At 30.7% G+C, this 26,063-nt stretch overlaps 1 protein-coding gene across 2 annotated transcripts in view; it reads right to left on the reverse strand.

Annotated features, from left to right (window-relative positions):
- LOC132932288 (paired box protein Pax-6-like) overlaps window positions 1–24,891 on the reverse strand; it is a 44,398-nt gene extending 19,507 nt beyond the window's left edge. The window contains exons 1-7 of one of the 2 annotated variants that reach the window (XM_060998591.1): window positions 24,404–24,891; window positions 19,816–19,985; window positions 9,357–9,413; window positions 8,838–9,003; window positions 8,013–8,193; window positions 1,068–1,234; window positions 724–833 (exon numbers count right to left, since the gene is read on the reverse strand). In XM_060998591.1, coding sequence (XP_060854574.1) covers window positions 724–833; window positions 1,068–1,234; window positions 8,013–8,193; window positions 8,838–9,003; window positions 9,357–9,413; window positions 19,816–19,972 — 838 coding nt within the window. In that variant the 5' untranslated portion in view covers window positions 19,973–19,985; window positions 24,404–24,891. The remainder of the gene's footprint in view (window positions 1–723; window positions 834–1,067; window positions 1,235–8,012; window positions 8,194–8,837; window positions 9,004–9,356; window positions 9,414–19,815; window positions 19,986–24,403) is intronic. The other variant, XM_060998593.1, reaches the window with a different exon arrangement.
- Window positions 24,892–26,063: the final 1,172 nt, after the last annotated feature.

The raw sequence follows: 26,063 nt of genomic DNA on the forward strand, positions 1-26,063 counted from the left end.
AAAATCAAGGTTTAAACGCAATTGTTTTTCAGATAATAGAATAATTTCTAAAGCGTACACGGCAGTACTACTTTTCTTTAACTTTAAATTATGGACAAAACAGTTTAAAGTGAATTAAATTATTCGATAAATAAGGGAAAAAATAATAATTAACATACACCATTATTAGGTTTTAAAAGTTTCAAAATCAATTTTATAAAAGCACTTTTAAAGTTTTAACTATGTATTGTCGTATTAACAGTGAACAATTTAAGAATAATAATAGATTCAATAACAGTTAATACTATATCATAATGTTGTGCCACACAAAATATTATCATTTATTTTATACGAGTAGAACTACATCATTGTTATTTACTATAGCATTAAATAAAATAGTGACAGTAATATATTATAATATCTTGATTCTTGATGTATCTATATTCTATATGGATGTGTATATGTATGTTAATATGATAGTTGTATTTTCAGACTGTACTGTCTACACTGGATAACCATTATACTTTATACATTTATTTATTACTATATACTTGCAGCGCTATATTATATTTATATATACCTACTATACCTACATTTATAAACATAATATTCTTATGAAAATCCTATTGTCGGCTTGTCTGACGTGTATACACTTTATGAGTAAAAGAACTTAAAAAGAAAACTAATTAAAGCATAACAGCTTAATGCTATTATGCATATGCATAAATATTGTTGATGTCTTACCTTTTTTGTCGAGTATGTCGGGCAAGACGGTACAATTGGCGGCGTTTGGACTCAGCCGACCGGTTGGTTGTAGCGGACCGAACGGGTTATCTCCAGATGCTGGTGGATACCTTTATGTATTACAATAAAAGACAAAACAAATAATGACAGTGCACGTCAGTATAAGGTACATTATTATTATTATTATTATTGATGACGCGTGTGCGGTCATCCACGCGATCACCTATATATATATATATATATGTATATACATGTATTTATTTATGTATGTATTATATCGCATACGCGTGTATACGATATTATATTATACATAAATATTAAATTATTATTACTGTATTACTCACCAAGGATTTGGTCTAGGCCACGAGCCGGCCGCAGCCGCTTGACCGTTCAACAGTCTCAGCTTGTCGTACACGGCGTCCGTGCTGCTGCAGGTCGGCGACACGGACGCCGGTGTTTGCTGGTCCTTTTGCGCCGCCAAATTGCGTAACACGCGATTGATCGAAGACACCTGTGTACCGGTTAATCCATCATGAGTTATTTATAATATTTTAATATCACTATAATAATATAATAATAATGTACTGTGTAGGAATAATGCGTATATGCGGAATCATTCTGCAAATGTTGCAAAACATTGCTGGGGATCGCGTTATAACCTTAAAATTTGTTTCTTTTTATGGAATGTACAATAAATTTATAACATGAATTTAGCATGACCCTGTATTTATGTATTATTGTTTGAGGTAATTCTATGAATTTCATGAAAAAACGATCATAGATTTCATTAAACCTTAAACCTATAGGATTTTATCGTAAAAATGCTTAAAATCTAAATATTCATCATAGTGTCAGTATGTCTATAATTTCGGTAAACACGTGTGTGGTGTGTCATTTAGGAATATAAATATTACCTATATGTGTAACTAATGCTAATATAAAGTAAGTGATGTAATATTCGATATTATTGCAATAAGTTCAATAATTTCGAAAGCAGTAATGTCATTTATTAATTATTTAGTTATATATTGCCGCGAGTTTATGACTGGCGAGAATTAGAAACATTAAAATCGAATTTATTTCTAACCAATTAATGCAAAACTTAAAATATGACTGTGCATAGTAGGTAGTCAGTAGGTATATAATACACGTATATTATGTATTTATGTTGTATATACAAGGCATGTGAATGGTGAATTATTGATATTTTTTTTCTGGCAATTCAGCACGACGCGACATACACGTCAGATACTCTGCAAAATGTGCGATATTCGAACAGCGGTGTCTGTTGTGCGGCTATCTATAGCTGCAGCAGATGAGTGGGTGAACGATAATGATTTCGAAAATTGTCAAAAAATAATTTCCAATCAATTTAATGCGCTCAGACTGGCGTCGCCATTGTCTTGCGCGCGCGCGCACCCGAGACCGAGAGACAGACCGCCGTCGTCATTCCGTGTACATAATATATATAATATAATATATAAATGTAATTTACTACATTCAGCCATAAATCCTATTTTTTATTCCTGTATATACTTGGTTGGTTTTTTTCCGCGTGACGGCGACTACAGCGGCGGCGGAGGTCCTTTGTGCCGGTCGTGGCGAAGTATATAACCACGAATTTCCGACCGGAATACATTTCCGTAGCCGTCGATTGTATTGTCGTCGTGGTTATATTTTTTCTTCATTTCGATCCAGACGATTTATACGGCGCAGCGTCTGTACTAAAATGGCAGAGCGAGTACACCCACCCCCCCACACACACACACACACATATATATATATACCTATATGTATTATAAATCGGTAGCGTCGAGCCTCGTCGTTATATATATCGACATGATACATATAATTTGTGGGTGTACGTGTGTGTGTGTGTGTGTGTGTGTGTGTGTGTGTGTGTGTGTGTGTGTGTGTGTGTGTGTGTGTGTGTGTGTTTTAGTATTTGTGGGAGAAATGCGCTTGTATCACGGCGACGGCATCGAGCCGAAGGGTTTCGCGCGAGTCTTGATGTGTCGCGCGGCCGACGAATCCATAATGCATGAGTTTTGTTTGTCGGTTCTCTCTCACTCACTCTTTCTCTATCTCTCTGACTCGCACGTACAACACTCCGTGTGTATATATATATAAACACTCACTGTCCCGAAGGGTGTCGCCTAATGTCGCCGTTGACGCCGGAAAAACTTTGGGGTTTTTCACACTTTGATTACGCATTCCCTCCCGTTTTTATATCTGCACAAGCACATATATACTATATACATACTATATAGTATATATAATATATATACCGTACACGGCGCGTTACCGTCAGTTTCTGATTTTCTTTCTATACTCTATCTTTCTCTCCATAGTATATAAAATAGATTTTTCCTTTTCCGTGTATCATATTATTCGTATTTTACTAAACACTACACCTAACGTTCGTGGATTCAGCAAATATAATATATAGGTACAATAGGTATAGGTACATATATATATTATACAATAAAAGAAACATATAGGAATACTGTATTTTTCTTAAAATATATAAATAATTATAATTTATAATCATACTCGTACACCACGACCACACATTCCTGAATTTTTAAATGTAATATTTTAACACATCCATTGCGTAAACTTTGAAACATAAATCTATATTATTATATACACAGAACACGCTATTTTATATTATACTATATACTTAAAGATAGGAATTTGCTTGAAATAATATACCAGTACAAGAAAATATGAAGCATTTATAAGTTATAAATTATTTTAATATATTTAATTTTTGTTAGTTTTATAGTATATGCTAGAATCCTTGTAGAAATAAACTTACTACCTATATTTCACCTTTATAAGTATTTATAGATACGATCAGACAGTGCACATTTCTAAAAATGTCTATACATCTTGAAGCTAATAATTAACTTTGTGTCTTTTATTCAATGTAAATTTATATTTTTCGACGATGGGTTATATCTTATATCTAATCTCGTTATTCTACATAATAGAGTTTTAGATAAATAAATATTTTTATATATTTAACGAGTCATATTGTATTTGTATCGGTAATGAATTTTGTAATAAACTAACTCTAGACACAAGGGTAATTTTAACATAATATATATTTAAACCTAAAACGTACAATTAACAACTTAAAGAATTAAAATAATATTAAATAATAAAATGTGTAACGATTATGTCGATTATGAACGTAATTTTTATTTATTAAATATAATTAATAAATTATAAACAATAGGTTGAAATTGTGCTTCGATATGTTATTTTAAATCAAATGGTAATAACTAATAATCTATTGGACATTGGTAAATTTAGTTATGTTTAATATTCTTCCAAAGAAATTAGTGAATACTAATTTGGGTTTTAGACTCAACACTTTATAAAAAGAACATACGTTTCAAACATCTAGCAAGTGTTTGTATGCAGGTGTATAGTTACTATACCACGTCTCATAATAACCTTTCATATTAATCGTACCGAAATCTTAACAATAAGGGTAAACATTTTTACTTATACAATTAAAATAATAATGATATTTACATAATAATAAGTTTTGTTTAATTATTAATAATGATTATATTGGTTTGTTGGCGTATGATAAAAACTTGTATATTGGAAAAATACAATTATTGTTAATTGTTTTTCTCATTAAAAATATACGTCTATTCGGGTTAATCTTTGACGTTTGGGTCATTGCAGAAGTGACTCGATGGAACGAAACAGTCGGAATGTCTTCATCATCGTCGCAAATCGCGATATATATAGGCTGTAGGGATTGTTATTTATCTGATTGGATTTGTATTCACGATACGGGAAAATATGTACGCTGCATAATACTTTCTCAGTAGGAAATTAAAACACTGAAACGACTAAAAAAAAAAAAAAAAAAACAGAAAAAGAAAAAGAAAAGAGAATTTTTTCCCATTTTTATTTTTATACAGGAGGAAAAAAAACAATAGTCCCGGTATTGAAAAAGGGACATTATCTTTCTCCATCATCAGTGACATAATAGTCGAACAATGGACACGCTGTGGAACAAATGACTCCCGGAGTTCACCGGCATAAAAGACATTTGTAATTGCTCTCTGCAGCACGCATCTCTCTCTTTCTATATGTGTGTTTATACATTATTTTGAATCGGGGATAATATTTATTATTTATTATTTTTTTTTGTTCCTTTACACATTATATTATTATATATTTATTATTATGTTCGCGTCTGTTGGACCGATCGTAGACGTATGTTTGTGTATGCTACTACAGAAGTATTTACACACACACACACACACATATATATATATATATATTATATAATATGTATACATACGCGTGTGAGAAATCGGACGCACTGCATTGACGCTTCCAGGAAGTAGAAATGTCAAAATATTTTCGAATTCCCACAAATTGGGGGAAACGGACAATTAAAATCGCTTTACATCACAATAATATACGTGTAATGGGGGGTGAACCATACACGGTTGTTTATGAGACGGATTTGCCGACACTGTTCCGTATATAGTCCGAGCGATTGACGGTTCGTTGACGAGCGGAGATTTGTATGAAGTACACCGCGGATATATGTGCGAAACCGGACGATAATTTCTTTAATCTTTTCTGGTGTTGGGAATACAATATGTGTACGTGTAACGGTGCAACTATAAGTGGTGTGAAAATATAATATTATTGTTTTCGGTCGATTTCCGCTGTAAACACTGTCAAAATGTTCGTAAATTTTATGAATTCAATATATACCTATTAAACATCCTCGTAAATATCTAAGAAACGTTCGATGTGTTCTAACGTATATACAAAAACGAAAATAATTGTCAGCGATCGATGAAAAGAAAATGTTTATATTATGTTTTATTTTTAATACAATAGGTAATTATTATTATTTATTCCGAAAAATCGTTTTGCTACTGTACAATAATACCTGTACTATTATTACTATTATAATACGACTGCTGCTGTTGCTTATTAAACGTGCCCCAGGGACGCGACGAGGTGAGTGCGGTATACGGCAGCAGCGACTGTGACGTTAAGGCGGGCTGACTGTTTGTTCGGGGATCTGCTGAGGCGTGGAAAATATGCGTTACCGCCCGTCCTGCGTGCCGTTGTACAGTATACACTTATCCTCGCGACGATGGGAAAGCTGTGGCGTGGCGGCGGTGTTTTGCCTGCTGCTGCCCGTCTCTCCGTGTATATAATATTATTTTATTATATTTTCGTCGACGTCGTTGCACGTTTGACGGTCGGTTTTGTGTAGGCTTAATATTATATTATATATATACGGTTGGTTGTTTTAGGGTCCGAAAAATTAGTAATTTAGTATTTTTATATTTTTAAGAAAATTAACAAACCTCATTACTAATACATATTACTGTACCTACTATTAATTGAAAGCATTCAATTATTGTAGGTTTAAATTATCTGCAGTCGTTTTTACTTGTATACAATATATGAATATAAAATTTACAAGTGATGTACTGATGTATAACGTAAATTAATTATAATTTAGATTTATAATGATATAACTTAGATATGGAAATATTTTTAAAGAGTGTTTCACTTCATACATATAGGTAATATAAATTTGGGGGGGGGGGGAGGGAGGAAATAAAACAATTCTTTAGTGTTAACTAAAAAAATAATAATAAAAAATCAAGTATAATCAAATTTATTATTCAGTTTCGTTAAAATAAAAACTGCAAATTTCTTCGTTTTATTCCAAACACATTAATGATATCCTGAATAAAACTATCTTTGTTCAAGTTCAGATAGTTAAGAAAATTATACTATTTAAGTTATCTAGGCCAATGCCCCGTCTTTCACCCCTCAAATGGGCTCCCATATAATATTATATATTATTTAGGAACCTTATTTACCTTTTATATAGGTAGTCATATAAATAGGTACTCTTCTTTTCAACCAAAAGTTAATTGTCCAAACTTCTTTATAAAATAATTCTGATTTCGAAAACCTAACAGAAAGTACATTTTTTACACGAGTTTTAATGTTTCCCATGAGATGACTCGATATATATATATATATATATATTATTTACACCTACTATGAATTTTATTTTATACATAAGTATTGACAATTTAATAACATAGAATTTATTACTTATACAAAAACCATATACTTTACTTATAAACAGTTAAATTGTATTATCAGTACTTATACGACCTATCTATCTAATTTGATGATTTAAAGTCTTAACATTGTAGTATAAAATATATTAACTTAATAAATGTTTATAATTTTTTTATTTTTTTATGTAAGAACTTAACATCAATGGGGTGCAGTATTGTAGTAGAAAAAATCAAGCTTTTTTAATAAAATTAAGTGTTTAAAATTAGACAACTTGAGAAAAAATAAGCCATTTATATGAAAAATGTTGATTTAAATAATTAATATTATAACTAGGTATATGTATATTCTTGTAGAATATAATACACATTATTTCGTATAGCAAGTAGATTTTTTAAAATTGTTAACGTTGAATTACAATAAAATATAGTATAATTTGTTTTATTTTCTAATCGCCAAATTTTGGTGAATCTTTTAAATCGTCTTTGCAAATAATTGTTATTTAAACGTAATATGTAAAAATAAAATAAATTGCGTCTTTGTAGTGATGTAAATATAATATAATATATAAGTGGGCGGAGGCGATAAATAATATTTAAAATTCGCTGTAGGTATTACGCAGTGTATACTCGATTTGTATTCTTTTGTTTGTTTTTTTCCTTCGTAAATAGGTACGGCGTGCGTGTATAAAACACACGATCGGCGGCGGCGCGCGTTGTTGACATTGATTGGGAGAGGCGTGATCCGGTGATGCGTAAGAAATCTGATTTGTGTCTCCCTTTCCTCGGTCATCACCGCCGAGGCCGCGGTCACACCCACGCACACGTCAAACTCGAAAAATTATACTTGCATATATATATATTTAATAGGATTTAAAATCGACATAACATTATTAGGTACTCCGTATTTGTTCTGACCGTGAAACAAGCGTATTTTTTTTGTCTGTAAATTTAAAAGTATAATATTGATGAAGGGCAACCGTGCTGCTACAGCTGCGGAAACTGTTTGATCGAGGGGTTGTTTTATAGGTATTTGGTATACATATAATATATTTACCTATATAATATAATTAGCGCGTATGTATAATACATGCATGATATTCCCAAACAAACGGGGATATATTGTGGGTTCAAATGTTTTAGCGTAATTATTTCGACGTAAATTTGTTAGATTTTGAAGAATATACTTACGCTTGGTATGTTGTCGTTGGAACACACACCCTCTTGTAGCAGTCGATCGCGAATTTCCCAAGCGAATATAGACGGACATTCGCGTTTGTATTGAGATATCTTAGATACAACTTCAGCTGTTGCTACCCTGGGCTTTGAGCCGCCAATCGCTCTAGGTCTTATGGAACCGGTCTCGTAATACCTACAATAGAAAAATATAATTGATAATTTTAATATTATATTATATTCAATCATTTAAATAATATCACATAATTTTATCAATTGTCGTCTTGTATGGATGTTTTTCTAACAGTTAATATTATATTTATTTTTTTTAGAATATAAGCTTGAAATTTGTATAGGTGATTTTATATTTGCCTTTATGTAATACAATTCAACACAATGAAAAATATCTGATTCATAAATATGGGTCATACATTATTATTTGTAATAATTTTATAATGAAGGCCATATTATTAGGTCAAATAGCTCATATAAATGTTGACCAGGCACGTATACAGGGGGGGTTTGGGTTCAAACTCCCCCGAAATATTTTCGAGTAACGAGGAAAAAATTGTTTTATTATGTGTGCCGCAACATTGTATTGCTAAATTTTGTAACCCCCCCGAATTTTTTTTTTAATACGTGCCTAATGTTGGCTTTTACGTTTTACATTAATTTTATCTGTGTCTTTTAGGATCTATGTTCATCATGATATTTAATGTTGAAAGTGACACGTATATCTCTATATTTTTGTATTTTGAAGTGCACCCATACTATGTTGTTTTCTTATTCTATATAGGTAATAAATAGGTAATATAATGGATCTAATTTGATAATACTCGCCTTCCTAAGATTTTTGACACGCATCCATTGGATACTTGTAGGATTCTCGATATGTCACAAGGTCTGGCCCCGGAATGGGCTAGTTCGACGATCTTCTGCCGTGTCGAGTCCGGTAACGGTCTTCCACCGACGAACACTCCGCCAAGCTGATTAACACCACTGTGCCCTACAAGAAATTAAAACAAAACCGTGTTAATAGAACTTTGTTATTTAAACAACAGTTGTACGCTCAGCTCTACCAGAGGTAAACAGTTGGCAACACTGTAACGTTTACTTAAAAATATAATATTAACCAGGATTAAAAGTATAGCAGAAGTGACATTTAAATTATATGTATATATATATATCTATATTATACATTCGAATAAAAACTAATGTCGCGTTAGTTAGGGAGCTTCTTTCATATTTGAGCTTTAAACCGACCGTCACTTCTGTACAATTTTTAAACCCGTGTTCATCATATAATAAGTATAAATATTATTGTATTGTATTGAGTGTGTTAATTATTAATTTTCGTACCCAAGTCTAATTCACGCGTTGCAATAATCCTACCATCGTAATCAGCAGTGTTACCAACTGAAATCAAAGAAAATCATACGGTATAAAAGTTATGTGTGGTGTGTATAACAGATCATATTAATGCGAAGTTGAGCATATACACAAGGGAGTGTGCAGTTTGATCTTTGGTCGCAATCGGGGGACATGGTAACATATAAAAAAATATAATAATGTAAGTACCTTTATTGATCAGTCATTATTCAGTCACAGTATATTAATAAGAGTATAATAATCATCGTATAGCTAGCTTACATTCACGCGCGTTTAATAAAATACTACAATAATTATTGGTTATAGGTATGTAAACAAAGTTATTTTAAATCTTATATATTATAAATATCTATAATATAATATATTATAGTCTGCTGTAGGTTGGTCAAAAATTTGCGTCTATAATATGCGTTTCACTGGAATCGTATATGGAATGATGTATATGCAATACACACAGACACATATGCAGGTAAAAGGTAAATGTAATTAGAATCAACAAGTAGGCATCTACATGTGCATATAGTATTTATTACTGCAACTTGACATGATTATTTCATATACCTTTCAAAGATGACAATAACTATATTGACAAGTATCTACTTATTCTACTTACAGACTTACAGTCTGATAATAATTTATTCCAGTATAGCGTAGGTACAGAAATCGCTCACCGAACGTATAAATAAGTAGGTTCGCCACGTAAAAAATATATAATATAGAAGTAGGAATAGGTAAGTATTTACTATAAAAGTATATCATATAATTTCCCATCGGCTATATAGTGCTACATTATACATTGACATATATATTATAGGTGCATATATTATAATATGCTGTTGCGCACGCGGTAGATGGTGTTTACGCGGCGATTAAACAGCACCAGAGGCACCGCCGTCGCCGGAAACATCGTGTAATCGGTCCCCGCGGACGAGAGGGTCAAACAGATCATTACGCTGCGGTTTACACGTTGTACGCAGTCCGCCCGCCCCGGGGAAAACGCTTGACCGTTCGCGGCGACGGCCCTCGCAGTAGCCGACCGAGTGGCTTTTATATATTTTTTGCGCCGCGGTGGTGTCCGGACGTCCGGTCATCCAACCCTCCGCGGTCCGGACAGCCACCCTCTGTGGTACACGTCGTTTATTAATATAATAATATAACGTCCGTGACAAAAACAAACAAAAAAAAAAAGAACAACAAAATAATAATAATAATCATAAAACACGATACGGCGACGCACATCCATTACATTGACGTTGATTACACAGCGATGTATGTTTATATTATAACAATATTATATACATTACGGACATAATACCAGATACATAATACATTATATAATATAATATAGCTAAATATCTACATATTTATACACACGAGTACATGATAGGCGAGAAATGTATTGACTTTAAAGTTTAAATATGGATAGTATAGGTTAGACTTGGACATATATCAAGTCATAGCCCATAGCACATATCATTTTTTTAGTTGTATACTATGCAGGATACAGGTACTTACAGGGATCATATTTTATTTTTAATTGAAAATAACATTCACTGGTTAACTTATATAGTCACTCGTTGTCAAATGTTATAATAATATTTGTGTATTTATATTTTTTGAGAACTAATTTTAATCTATAACCATGTATATAGTAGATATATTATATTAACACTCAACAAAAAGTAATGCGAGTCTATACTTTAATATATATATAATTTCTAAATTGTTTGTAAAAAGTAAATATCGTAATAGTATTATGTCTAAATAACGTTTCAATATTATTACTGTATTTATATTATATGGATCATAGATGCACCTATACTGCTTAAGAAATATGAACTTCATCCAAACACAAGAAATAATAAGTATCGAACATAATATACAATATATACCTATTTATATATAATGATTTCAGTGACAGTAATACGGCGTTTTACCGTATATTATATATTATAATATCGTGTCGTCGCCCGTCGGAACTCGGAATACTCACTTCAAACAACTCGACCGCATTTATATAACTGCCTTTCATGTCTGACCGAACAACACGACGCGTGGTGAATTGTCGTCACTTAAGGGGTGGATGAGATGACGAAGAGGAGGAGGAGGAGTCGAGCTGGGTATAAACCTATATAGGTAATATAATGTATCCGTACCTAATATAATATAACGACGTTTAACAGTTTTGGAATTGTAACGCTATTATATAGAAAGCGGCGGCAGTCGCATTGATACAACCGTATTATTATAACGAACGGCGGCAATGGGGATTTTAACGAACAGGTGCGACAGTTTCACCACATCGCAAACTCTGCCACAGAACACCCCCGCACATTCGCCATTCATTATTACTCGTATTATTATTATATATAATATAATAATATAACGATTCCAATGCGCGGTATCGGTCAATCCTTTCGCTGTATAGTTCAGCCTGTATACCTAGTATACGTACTATCCTATACACAATCGTTTTGGACAACCTTGCAGCTGGTGTCGAGTGTCCGCGGTATCAATCCGATAAACAAGTGGGTACATAATAATATTATCCGTATAAATACAATATTCGACAATTTATTATACAATTGTATAATATAAAATTGGTCGATTGTTGTCGTGATTTCGTCTAACACAATATCAGTTCCACTCTGCAGAGAGGTAGGTACGTCAGGTAAAAATGTACCTATATCAAATACGTATATAGATATGTCTTCTGCTGTCCACGCAGGTCGTTAAGCATAAATACTAGAAAATAGCAAGATTCCTTTTCAGATGGTGTAGTGTTAATAGTAGATAATTTTTCTGAAATTACTTTTTACTGATACTAGATGAGGATAGATAGAAGAAGAGCAATTTTTAGAAATACATTATCATGAACTATACTATATTATTATACACATAAGTTTATAATAATACCGAAATACGAGCATTATTATTCATTATGATTGACTATTAGTAGGTATACGAATGAAACCAGAAATTATTTATCTTCCACAGGTTCTCTCAAGTTAAAACTTGAGGATTATATTGTATTATAGATACATAGGTAAACAAATTTACAAGCCTAACTATATAAGTTCATTAATGACTATAATTTATAGTATACATATTTATTTTTTTAACGATAATATGTTATATGTATGAATAGCTTAGGTTAGGTTACTTACGTAAAATTAGTTATTAAATTTCTTTGTATTTTTTTTAAAAAATTATTTTTATTCTTTAAATATGTTGTGTGAGATCTTATAACACCGACATATAGTTTACTACAACTTGATATTAAATTACATTATTTCTTGTTTTTAATAAATACGCTAGACATTTTGCTTTCGTGTGTCTAAAATCATTCCAGTAAAATTGGAAGACTTAAAAATGTTTGATACAAGTAAAATATAGTGTTGATAAATTTGTTGGTTAAGTAAGTATAACAACTAACAACTAGTTAATAATTAGTGAATAAGGTCTTGTATATAATAAGTTTCATTTCATATTTTCAATAATGGCATCAATTAATTAATTTCTGCAGAGAATTTGAGATTATAATTTAGTATATTGTTATGAATCATTATTAAATCATACATGTACGTAAATATATTATATATTATTATAATTTTGTGTATACCTATTATTTTTTTATTAATATAGTCTAGTTAAAAATATATTATTGTCGGAAATATTCTCAGTTCTAGAGTTCAAATTAGTGTTCGTGTAATCTTTTGATTGCTGTACTAATAGTTGTAGACTATAATTATTATATAGCGCAGTTAACTGTAATTGTTGTAAGTAAAATATTAAATTTATATTATTGTTGGTAATTTATAGAAAGCTAATTGTATTAATTGTTTGACGTGATATTAACTATATAGTTAAGTTCGTTATTTAATTAATTATAATTTTTGTTTTATTAAAATTGATTATATAATATTATTTATATTGATAATAGCTTTTTATATCCTCTCTAGATTTTCTAACAATACTTTTAAACAAAACTTTGTCTAAATTTATAAAGCGGTTTAAAGAATACTTATTCGCATATTGATCATATTCTATAACAATATATGTATTTACAGTATATATATTTAGGTATATCGTTATCGTATATATAAATATATTTAGGTAAGTATATAGAGTTAATGGGTTAAAAATGATCGATGAGAATAGATTGAAGTATATCGTTTTATAATATATATAATATGTAGTATAGTCTTGTCATAAAATTAGTATCAATAACAATTAACAGTCAACAGAAAATAATGAATAATGAAAATTTGTTATTAATTATAATAGAAGTGGCTTATATATATTACAGACTGCGCCGTTGTTGTGAAATGAACCATTGGTCCAAATCAATCGATTAACGTACCCTTGAATGGACATCGCATGAGCCAAGGGTACCTGTCAAAACATTGTCTGAACAATAATTACACGAGATGTTATGTAAAATGGCGGCTTACACGGTTCTTATATATATAAAAAAAAAGACTGGACTACTACAAAACCCGACGGGATTATACGTGGATTACAAATTTGTTAACACAATCCGGCGGTACACAAAAACATCTATTCATCGGTCCATTTTTATTATTATATTATTACACGCCGTATATGCTCTGTATAATAATAACCATTGTCAGATATACCGTCCGCACATTATTATTATGTATATTTTTTCCCTCCCCGGTACATTATACATATTTTTCCGGAATTCGGACAACCCAATAGCTCTTGTTCGCGTTGTATTGTACACGTTTCATATAAAGCGAATAATAATAATAATTCTATACCGACTATATAATATAGTTTTGTAGTGTTATACACCTATACGTGGATTCGAATTGATGTTTCAATATAAAATACTATCAAAAATCGCTATACATCGAGTCGTGGGATCACAACCAATTTAATTGTTCCCATTTATTGTATAAAAACATAATCGTTAAGTTTTTTTCATTGTCACTTAACTCTAGGGGTCCAGATTTGATATATTTTTTTTTGCGTATATACCTACCTATGTTATATTACATAATATATTTATTACATTTTTAATAATGTTTAAATACCAAATGTATGTTTAATATATTACTAGACCTATGATTTAGATTCAATGTATACAGTAAGTTAGATTTGAGAGAAAAAGTAATTATTTAAATAATTTAACCCAACATGGAATTTTAAGTAATATTTGATATTGGGTATATATTATATTGTAAAATATATATCATACAGTCTAAGATGACATATATTAAAATGCTTATACATCATTGAACTACTACAAATTTGGTAAACACAGGAATTTATTATTTGCTGTTTATAAAATTGCAGCCACGGTTGATTTTTATTTAATTAAATTTACTATCATAACATCAGATTACAAAAGTATGTTTTCAAACCGTACAGTTTGAGTTCAGTATTGGGTATACAGAATGTTGGATGAGAAAACATCTATTATCTCCTATTGAGATAGGAGCGAAAAAATCTGTGTAAAAATTCATCTACGATATAATTATATAATTAATTTAACTAAAATCGTTTCAAGTATTTATATATACATATATATTTAAATTATAATAAAGTAGGTAATCAAGTAACTTTATTTTTAAAAATTCAACATTTTTATAAAAATTAAAAGGTGCTTTGATTAAAAAAAAATATTAGTAATTATTATTTCACAGTTGCGTATGTCTTACGTTCATTTTTCATTAAAGTAATATGCAGTTATGTTTCCTTATAAATAAAGTATTTGAGGAATAGTAGCTTGAAAATAAATAAGATAAAAATATTTATACTTATAAATCAGAAAACGGTTTATTTTAGGCCTATAGTTATTGCTATAGCTGCGCTTGTGTACTGTACATATATTTTATTTTATTCAGAATTTTCTTGACTGTTCGAATATAGGCGAGATGCTGGTGTAAAAAAAGAAAAAAAGGCACTTGGAGCTTTTCCGGCCAACGACTTTGCTTACCCCTGCTCCTCCGCCATTTACGCATTTTTATCACCCTCCACTCTTCTTCTCGTTTCCCAAGCAGCCCTTGGCGTTCCTAAATTTCCAGAACCTCTTATGTCATACCCACCTCTCTTCCCTTTACCAACCATCCAAGGGGTTTTTTGGGGTGACAAGACACCCGCCCGTTGTCGGGAAAAGGGGGTGAGCAGTTAATTCTGCGTGTCATTTGCACGCCGCGCGCAATATCTTAAAGGGGAAACCTCTCCCCGTGTAGATCTACACACACACACACACACACACACATAATATATATATATATATATATATGTTTCTATTATATATATATATAATATGATATACATAACTTGATCTACTATGTCTTTGGAAAAAAATAAGGGGGAATAGAAAACTCCTCCCCGACAAAAAATTTTACATCAAAAACACTCCCGGATTGGTATATATTCTAAGGCGGCTCGCTTGCTCTGCAGTATAGATATTTTAAAAGAGGGTCATCCAGTTGCGTGGATGAAATCTAATTCGTGGTTTTAAATTGTGTTATTTTAATTTCGTCGATTACAAACTGTATCATCGTATAATGCGGAGATAGTTATATTTCAAGAATGAGAAATTATGATTACATTTTAGTTGACATTTATATATTATATTATATTCTCTTTAATTTAATTGTATATAGTATTAAACAATATAGTATGGATTGGAATAATATTTATTATTAAATTATTATACTAATTTATATAGTAGGTACCTATATAATAAAAAGGTTATAGTACATAATCGTATATATAATATTAGCCATTAGGTATTATAATTTAGTTTCAGTTGTAATTATTATATTCCAATTCTTGGATAAATATATTTTTTTACATTATATTTTAATTCGTCTATATGAAGGTAGGTACATTTACGATTGGCCTTGATAGCTTATAATTTATTGTGTCAAATTGTGACGTTAATTTTGTAAAATACTAGTTTATTATTACATTTAAAAATATAAGTGTAGATACATGCATGATACAGAGTAAAATAAATGCCAAGGTTATTATAATTTAATTCATTTTTAGTTTATTATTTTAAACGTTGATTAATATATTTAAAATTCAATAGTTAGAAAAAAAAATCCAATGAATTGATAATTTTGGCAAACATCTGTTACCACTGTAAACGTAATTGTATTTGCGAAAGTAAACAATGTCGCGTGTTAAAATATTACAGGTATATGCAGGAAACGTACCTATTTAATATTTATATTTCGAAGGTAATATTAAATTATTTTTATCTTTATTGTCAGTTTTCACAATTTTACGGTTTATTTCATTAATTTTAATACGATCAATACAAGTACATAGGTAGCCAGATGGGTACCTCAAAATTCGTTATATAGCTGCAGCAAGGTAACCTCATCGTGATTTCCCGTTTTCCTCATCTAATTAACACGTGCTGGAAACATTAAAAGGTGTCCTGTATGTCTTTATAGAATACATGTACCTATATCTATTTAAAAATAATTTATAATGATACAAATATATATAGACTGCAAAATACCCATACTTATAAATGTATCACTGCATTTTATCGCAATATTTGTTATTTATTCGCTTAAATTCCGGGCTTTTCAGTTTGGTTTATAAACACATATTACCTATAATATATTTTTGACAACTGTATGAAAAAAAACTCAATCGCGTTTGTGTACAACGCGTAGGTACCTATGGCATATTCGAATTCAACAATACTGCCAGTGATGTTGACGATCGTACGTTTGACGTCAATATATAGGAGGTATACAGATCCACATAATACTTAAACGCTTCATATAATATGTAATACAATTTGTCGTATGCTTGAGTGTAGTCATCGTCATATTATATGCCTTATCCGAAGCGCGCGTGTGCGTGAGACGACCGGCGGAATTTCGGCAAAAATACAATAATCGCAGGTGACAGGTGTGAAAAATAAAAGAGAGAAAAACGTCGTGGAAAGAGAATAGAAGCGGAGAAGATGAAGAAGCCGCAGCTGTGTGTAGGATACACATATATACCGCTATAACCCATACATATACGTATAATAATAATAATAATAATATGCCGCCGCGTTAGGTACCGAGCGCAAAAAGGGACCGCGCGAGCGCAGCGTGTGAGCTCGTTAAATTAGCGTCGCCGTTTGGGAAACGATATATTTGCCACGTCCCATTGAGCCGGGCCGCCGCTATACATGCTACCACCAATACCTATACGCGCGCGAAGGCCGCACGCAGAGGACACATACTCGCATGTTATGTGCACTCGCGAGTCCCTCGAGGCCTATATAATATAATAATATAATAAACGCGCGCGGTACATGGTTTACTGTTATTATTATTTTTATTATCATCATTGTGTACGACGTGTTATAGTCCGTCTGCGCGCGGAGGTTCCTGCACAGTATATATTCTTTGCACAACCCTTTCAGCTTTTCGCGATTTATTATTCCTATATATATTTTTTTTTTCGTACTCTCTCGTCCTTGGCGTCGTCGTATAAAAATAATAATTGCATTTCATCACACGATGACTGACGTCGCGTCAACGACGATATAATAATAAAAAATAGTACGTATCGACGACTTCCTACTGTTTTAACCGTTTATGTGGCTGTGATCGGCGACGTGCGTACATTGTTTGTGACGCAGTCGTGAAGTCATTTTTAAATTTCATTCGCGGATAAAATAATAATACATAATTATTATACTCTCACGTTTTTATGACAAATGGTTCGTTGTATACAACGTTTCTGTATACAGAAACCGGTTATTGGTTTTTAAATTGAGTGAAAAAATTATCATAGCATTTATCAAGTAAGTACCTATAGTGTATGTATACGTAAATAAATATAAAAATTTACAGAAATAATCAATATACGAAATCTGTAATAGATTATTACGAAGCGAATCACTTTATTTAATCTGTTTGTACCTGCATGTATATTTTTATATATGGATCATTCAGCCTGTCCAACATGTATGTATATAGTGTATAAATAACTACTTGGTAGTGTTGGTAGAGATTTAAAGGTTTAAAGAGATTAAATTATTTATTTTTATTTATTTACAAAAACCATAATTTTAAGTATTATTATGATAACCACATGATTTGTGTTATGATTTTTATAAGGTTGTCTCATACTAACATATAAAATTAATTTTTATAAATATATATTTGATAAGATAAAAATATATTGTGGTTTGAGAGAATATCACTATTTTACCAAAATTAAAAATTATACAGAATACCTTTCTATTCAAATATGATATGCTGCAGTTGTTAGTTTTAATAATATCTATGTAAACTATTGATTTAAAATTATATTTATACCTTAAAAGATTGATAATTTTCTTTTGAAAATAATTTTACAGAATAGGTATCTATATAGTACATTGTACATACATCATGCTATAAAAGACTTATAGTAGTTGAGTTGTGTTTATTATAAGAATTGAGTTTTGTATAAGGAAAACAAGCATGTCATCACCTATAGCAATCTCGGCTGCATTACCTATATACTTACTATATAGACGCGTATCGGCACACGAGATATGTCGGACTTGACGACATTTGACAGACGCGTTACACGTATGTATTATGTATATATAAATATATCTATATTTATATAAACTCGATGTGTCTAATATTATTTTATATATATATAGGTACATTTTTTTCATTCGATACGGTGTCGTATAACGAGATATTGTCTTCCATCGTGCCGAAGGTAAACACAAAACCGCTACACCGTCGTACACAGGGTGGCCGGGACCCGTCAGGCGAAACCCAATACGTCTGATGTTTTTATTTTAATAAAATAATAATAATATAAAAAAAACAACATTTTCCTTTATGTGTGCGTATTTTTTCCGCCCGTTTTCCCTTTAATTATACACGGCAAGCTGGTTTCTGTACACGCACGGTTATTTTTCCATCCATGAGTGAACCAGTCACACGGAATCATGTCTTCAAACCGACACACATTCACATACACATATACCATAGACGATATTTATACACATATACACACAAACACGCATATAAAATGATAGAAACACTACACTTCCTCGCAACCCGTTGAAAATGTTCTCTCTCTCTCTAAATATATATAGTAATATAAGTATATAACTATCCTCCTTATTTTAATTTTCTTCATATAATATATTCCAGATTGTATAACTTATGCTTGTTGATCAAACTATATAGTCGATCTACCGAGTTTAGTTAATATGTGCGGCGTATAAAAAAACCGTATAAAGGTAGGTATGTATATATTATTATCGTATTTTATTAACTTTTCAACTCGTTCTATCTAATACGTGTTTATATAATATAATACTCTATATTAGATATATATTATTACCTATATTTTATCATAATAATAAAGGTACCTTTAAATGGAATTTTGGTGGGATGAGTAAAATGCATATGAGATTATTTACCTTTGTGTGCGAGATCGTCGTGATGGTTAGGCGGCCACGCTGATCCCGTTCCGATACCATGGTGAGCAGTCAACGATTGGTGATGGTGATGGTGGTGATGGTGGTGATGATGAGGCAGTAAGCCGGCTTGTTCCGTTCTTGTAATGCCTTGTAACATGCTTGAAGGAGTTCTGGAACAGTTTATTGAAAACGTTAATTTGAGAGGGATGTGTAACACAAAATAATAATTCCTACACGGTATAATAAGATTTAACGCATAAGTTATTTATACATCAATCATCAGATGTATTGCATACACAATATTATAGTATGTGTGTATAATGTATATTGCATAAGTATGAATGATGGTGACGATAGGATTAGACTTTCCGCCCGAAAGCCCGAAAACGTGTTTGTCATATTATGCATAATATTGACATAAACCCGTAACCGCGGTAATATATAATATTTTTGTATACCTATCTACCGATATTAAACTGTAGGTTTTATTTAGTTTAGGTTGTACATCACGTTATAATAATTAGACTTGGAAGTTATATAAAAATTAAATTCAAGAAAATACGAAATATATGACTGCAATTATACACTTACAAGATCTTAAGTCTATACTACCTATAAACAAAAGAAAAAATTATTCGAGATTTAACAATTTATAATTAATTAATTAATTAATATACTGAGTGATCCATTTAAGTATCATTTGTTCGAAAATTTCTAACTCTTTTGAAATCTTTAATTATATTTTTCATTATAGCGTGGTTTATAGCACATTTAAAAATATTATAATATCATAGGTGTATTTTATAAACATTATATATATATAGGGTGGTTCATCACCTATATTTAGTTTCCGGAGCTAATTTGTTCTGGTGTATTTACTAATAATAGTAATACTAACAATATACATATAATACAGCGAAGGCCACTCGAGCACGGCCATTTCTGTTGAAACGATGCCATTCATATACACACATATATGTATGATATAATTCGACCACTTTGGAACCCCTCGAGCACACTTCAGCCGGGTTGAAAAAGAAAATAATAATAATAACAGTATTATATACCTAGTACAACATTATTAGCGTGTGTCACGTTATATATACCTATCTACACAAGTGGTGCAGCGTGTATAAAAGTACTTGGGCCATGTATCGTACCCATATATATATATATACAAATATTTAAAATATATTGTGCAATATACAAACGATACATAATGTGATGTGTATAAGTTTATATTTATGTACCACTCATTTTTCTCACATTTCAATGTATATAATATATTATACACATACACGCTCTCGAAATGGTAACGCGATACTCGCTCTGGGGGTAGCTATTAATGAAATAATATAAAAACACACCCCCGCTTTAAGAGTAATACACATTTAACCCTCGCGAATGATGACGCTAATTGTAATTGACTTCCTGTAGGTATATAATATAGCATTTAACCACCTTCTTTTTTGTTTGTTTAAACTATTTTTTTTTATTTTTTTTATTGCTCTGCGTGATTGCTGTTTTTAATTACCTCTCTTTCCCTCACGGTTATTATATAGTTAAAAGATTAATAAAATAAAACATTTTTTTCCTTTTTATCCATTAGGTATATACATATAATAAGACTTTTTGATTAGCAAAGTATAACGTAAATAATTAATGTACAAGAAAGTGTAAAAGTTTGTTACAACGTTAAATGAATGAATTTACTTTACTGCGTGGTATCTATATATTTATACATAGTTAAGTAATTTTTTTATTTGTACATGTTAAACTTGCATTTATATGTATGTAGGTTATACTATTAAGTTTAAATATTGTTCTTAAATTAAATATACCTACTTATAATATATTAATCTACCTATATTTATTTAATTATTAGGTATGTACCTATTATTTACGTATTATAATTATAATTCAATATTTCTTTAGTTGACTTGTTTTCTTATTTATTTTTTCAAAACATATTTTTAAAATAATTTATTATATAAGATTCAAATTTATATTTTATAGTAGTTATATATAGGTATTCTAAATATTTATTTAGAAAACAATTATTAAGTTTTTTAACTTTAGTTATTATGTATTATGTTGTTTTTAAACTTTATACCGATAGTATAATAAATAATAATGAATATGTGCTGTAACGTATATATAAGTTAACTTAATGAGTATTATTACTTAATTCATTAACATTAAAACCGCTAAATTAAACAAATATTTATAGTAGATAGTTATGTTGGAAATCATCCAAAACAAAAACTGAAAATGGGTAATTATTTTATTTGAGATGTTGGTGGTTTCAAGTATAATGTATTACTTATATATTACATAAATTTATCGTAATGAATTAAGAAATTAAAAGCTGAATAATTTCGAAAAAAATCAATGTGTTGCAGTAAAACCAGCTTTTTCGGCAATCGTTTTACCACCAATAAAATGTTTTCTTGAGTAGTATAAAATATGTATACATACTATCTATATATTTTAACTATTAAAGTATTAAATATATATTAATATTATATAATTATATTAATTAATAAACTGTAAGCAACTACATATATAGTTCTACTTATAGGCTAATATAGTTTTTATAAAATTATCTATTGGTTTTGAATAAAAGCCCATAGTAGGTGTAATTTAGAGTTATAATATATAATAATTTAATATACAATATAATGTATGAAAATTATAGTATCTTTAATTACTATATATTTTTACTTTAAGTACTTTAGGTCATATAGGTACCAACTATAATTACTATAATTTTCGATGAACATAATAACTATATGTTCACTATATATGGTTATTCCAAATGAAAGTATTTGAACGATTACCTATATAGATATATTTAATAACTAAATACTTAACTAAACTGTTTATGGATTGAATTAGATTAGATAATTCAATTTTAAACGGTGCATTTTTAAATTATTACCTAAAGATATATAATTTTTGTAGATTTTCTTATAAAAAAATTAAATAGTTAGAATTCCTTCTAGCCCATGAACGTGAATTCTTGGGATAGTCCTTAGGTTTATATAACTATCAATGTGTACAATTGTACAAAGGTTGTAATAAATAATATAATCATTCATCTAATCTATATAAAATGAAATAATATGAATCGTATGTATAATTGATAAACAAGGTATGTATATACTATTATATTATATCTATGTATACAAAATGTTGGTAAAAATAAGGGAAGCTTTTAAATGATTTATTGAGTAAAAATTAATAAATTTATCTGTGTATATAATATATAAATAATAATACCTATTAATTATAAGTTAAATTAAAATAATTTAATAATAAATATAATTGTACTATTATTATATTAAACATTTAATTATATTTCTTAACAATATCATTTAAATAGTATTTTGTACTTTTCATAAACATATATAATTTAAAAAAATATAATTTATGTCTATAAATATAAACAGCGATTAGAAGATTACATATGTATATATATATTATATTTATTACCTATTATATGCGTAATTTCAGATTATTGGGGGAAAAAAAAAGTCGGTACTATAATTATATATTTAAATGAAATTATTCTTATAATAAGTTTTAGTTTTGATTAAATATATAAATTATACATAGACTTAGAGACCTATCACCTATATATATTATAATATCATTTTAATGTGTACATACGACGTCAAACATAATATATAGACGGTATACCTATACTTACATCATATAGTATGTTTAATATATAATATATACCTACATATAGCATACACCTAACTAGATAAAGCAATGATAATGATAATGATAAGTATAAGTATATTGAGGTTTTTGAGTAATAAAAATAAGAAATGTATCTAATTGTAACCCGTGTAAATATATATATATATATTATACCTATATTATTCATATTAATTTAAAAATATATAGGTATATGTATTATTATTATTTTTTTAAATTTAATTCAACTTAACTCAATACTTATAACATACTACACTAATACATAGTAATTATAATAGTTGATTACCCTTCTCTTTAAGATTAGAGCTTGTGGCGAGATATATTATGGAGTTATATTGCCCCCTAAATTAATTTCTATGATGCCACTGAGTATACATAACAATAATAGAATAAAGAATATGTATATATATATATATATACAAGAATAAATTAGTGTGGAATACCTGCGCAATCAATGGCTATAGGTAGTGTTGTTGTAAAAGTAGTTACATTATTTATTTTTAAATCGTGAAGAAAATTAGCTTATTTATGCATATATTTAAAATGTAGTCATAATTTGTGTTAAATACTGTACATATTTAGTAACTATTATAGAAAACACACTAGCATTATTATTCGCTTAAAAGTAGGAGGTAGCGTATACTACCGTTACTAGTAAAGAAGAATTAAAAACAAACTTGTAATTCAAAATATTAACAAACTCGTGAAGTCCTGATAATATTTAAAAAAAATAAAAATTACATCTGTCAGGTGTATATATACTTATCAAACTATCGTATATTATATAGATACTTATAGGTATATGATGTATAGATATTTTAATGAATAACATAAAGCGGTATGATATATATTTATTACTCACGTGTTGAAGTTCAAAAAAAAATGCAAATCCACGCACTGAGCGACGTTATAATCCGAATGAACGAATATAATATGTATAAAGGTATATTATATTTTTATGGATTTTCACGTGTTTTCACGGTCAATCCGATTTAATCATCACTGCAGTAGGTATATATATATATATTATACTATAATATATATATTTTATCCGCGTAAAAAAACGAAAAACAAAATATTAAAAAAAAAAATACTTATTATATTTTACGGAGAAAAACTATTCGATTTTTGAGTACGTAAATAATGACGATGAAAAAAAAAATACAAAATAATTACTAAATTAGGTATTCAATATCGCGGAATCGCGCGTGTAATATATTATTTTTATAACTACGTAGTCGCGTCGTGCTGCCGGACGGGAGCCGCGTGCAACGTGTGATGCGTTTCGAGTGGCCGCGCGGTTCGGTAACGTGTGCGCCGCGACCGACGAAGCCACCGTGTGTTCCGTTGCCTGGTTCCCGCGCGCGCGGCGTCTGTGGTGGTGGTGGTGATCGAGAGGGGGGTGGGAGGGAGCGAGGGATTAGCGTACGGCGGGCACTACCGCGGGATTCGGCGGCGGTGCGTGTGTAAAATATTTTTCGGGGTCGGTCGGAACGCGGTGGAGGGTGGGACCGGAGCGCCGCCCGTCCGCCAATCGCGTGCCGGCGCCCAGATCGATATAGAACGCCGCGCTCATTCGTCCGGAAGATATGTTCCATCCGCCAGGCGCGACACACGAGCGCGCGCGCGCACGCTCGCAAGCGCCCGCCGCCTCCGCCACTCGTTCATCTCACCGCCGGCACAGCCGTCGCCACCGTCTCTGCCGGTCGTACCCCGCGCCCCGATGGCATTATAATAATAATAATAATAATAATCATTTTTAACTCCACGACACCCCCTCCAACTCTCTCTCCTCGATAACGCCGCCGCTTTTTATCTCCCCGCCACCCGGTCGGATATATAGCGACACCCAACCCCGCACACACACACACACACACACACACACCCACCTTTATCCGCCGACCGTCACCCTGCAACTCCGCGGACGAAGTTATCCCGCTCCGCGCCGTAACGTCCGTTTGTTTGCGTTTCGCGTATACGTATGTATTTATTGTTGTTTTTTTTCTCTCACCTCTCTCGTTTACCACCGACCACCCGCCCGCCCACCCAACAACAAACCCACTACACATCCTCTATACCCTTCCCCGTCGGCGCTGCAAACCGTTAACACGCTTATATATATATGCTGGACGAGTGAGAGGTATAAACATTGTCACGCGCGCGTTCCGCCACCGCCGCAACACTCATCCCAATGTCTGTTTGTACATATTATTATTATTATTATATATATACGCCCGTGTAGATTTGTATGATAATATATATATATGTATACATTATCCGTATACATATTATATATATTATCGTATATGCACTGCAGTATATACATGTATATATAATATCTATACCTATATATATATATACGTATAACTGCAGTAGATGTTTATACGCCTATTATACGTATGGGTACGTATACATATATATAATAGCTAGTGGAACGTTGCCATTCTGCATCCGTGTTCATTTGACTATGGTTTGCAAGCGTTGCTGTATATTATATATTATAATACGATGTGGTTATGTAT

This window comes from Rhopalosiphum padi, chromosome 1 (genome assembly GCF_020882245.1).
Source record: "Rhopalosiphum padi isolate XX-2018 chromosome 1, ASM2088224v1, whole genome shotgun sequence".
Lineage (NCBI taxonomy): Eukaryota > Metazoa > Arthropoda > Insecta > Hemiptera > Aphididae > Rhopalosiphum > Rhopalosiphum padi.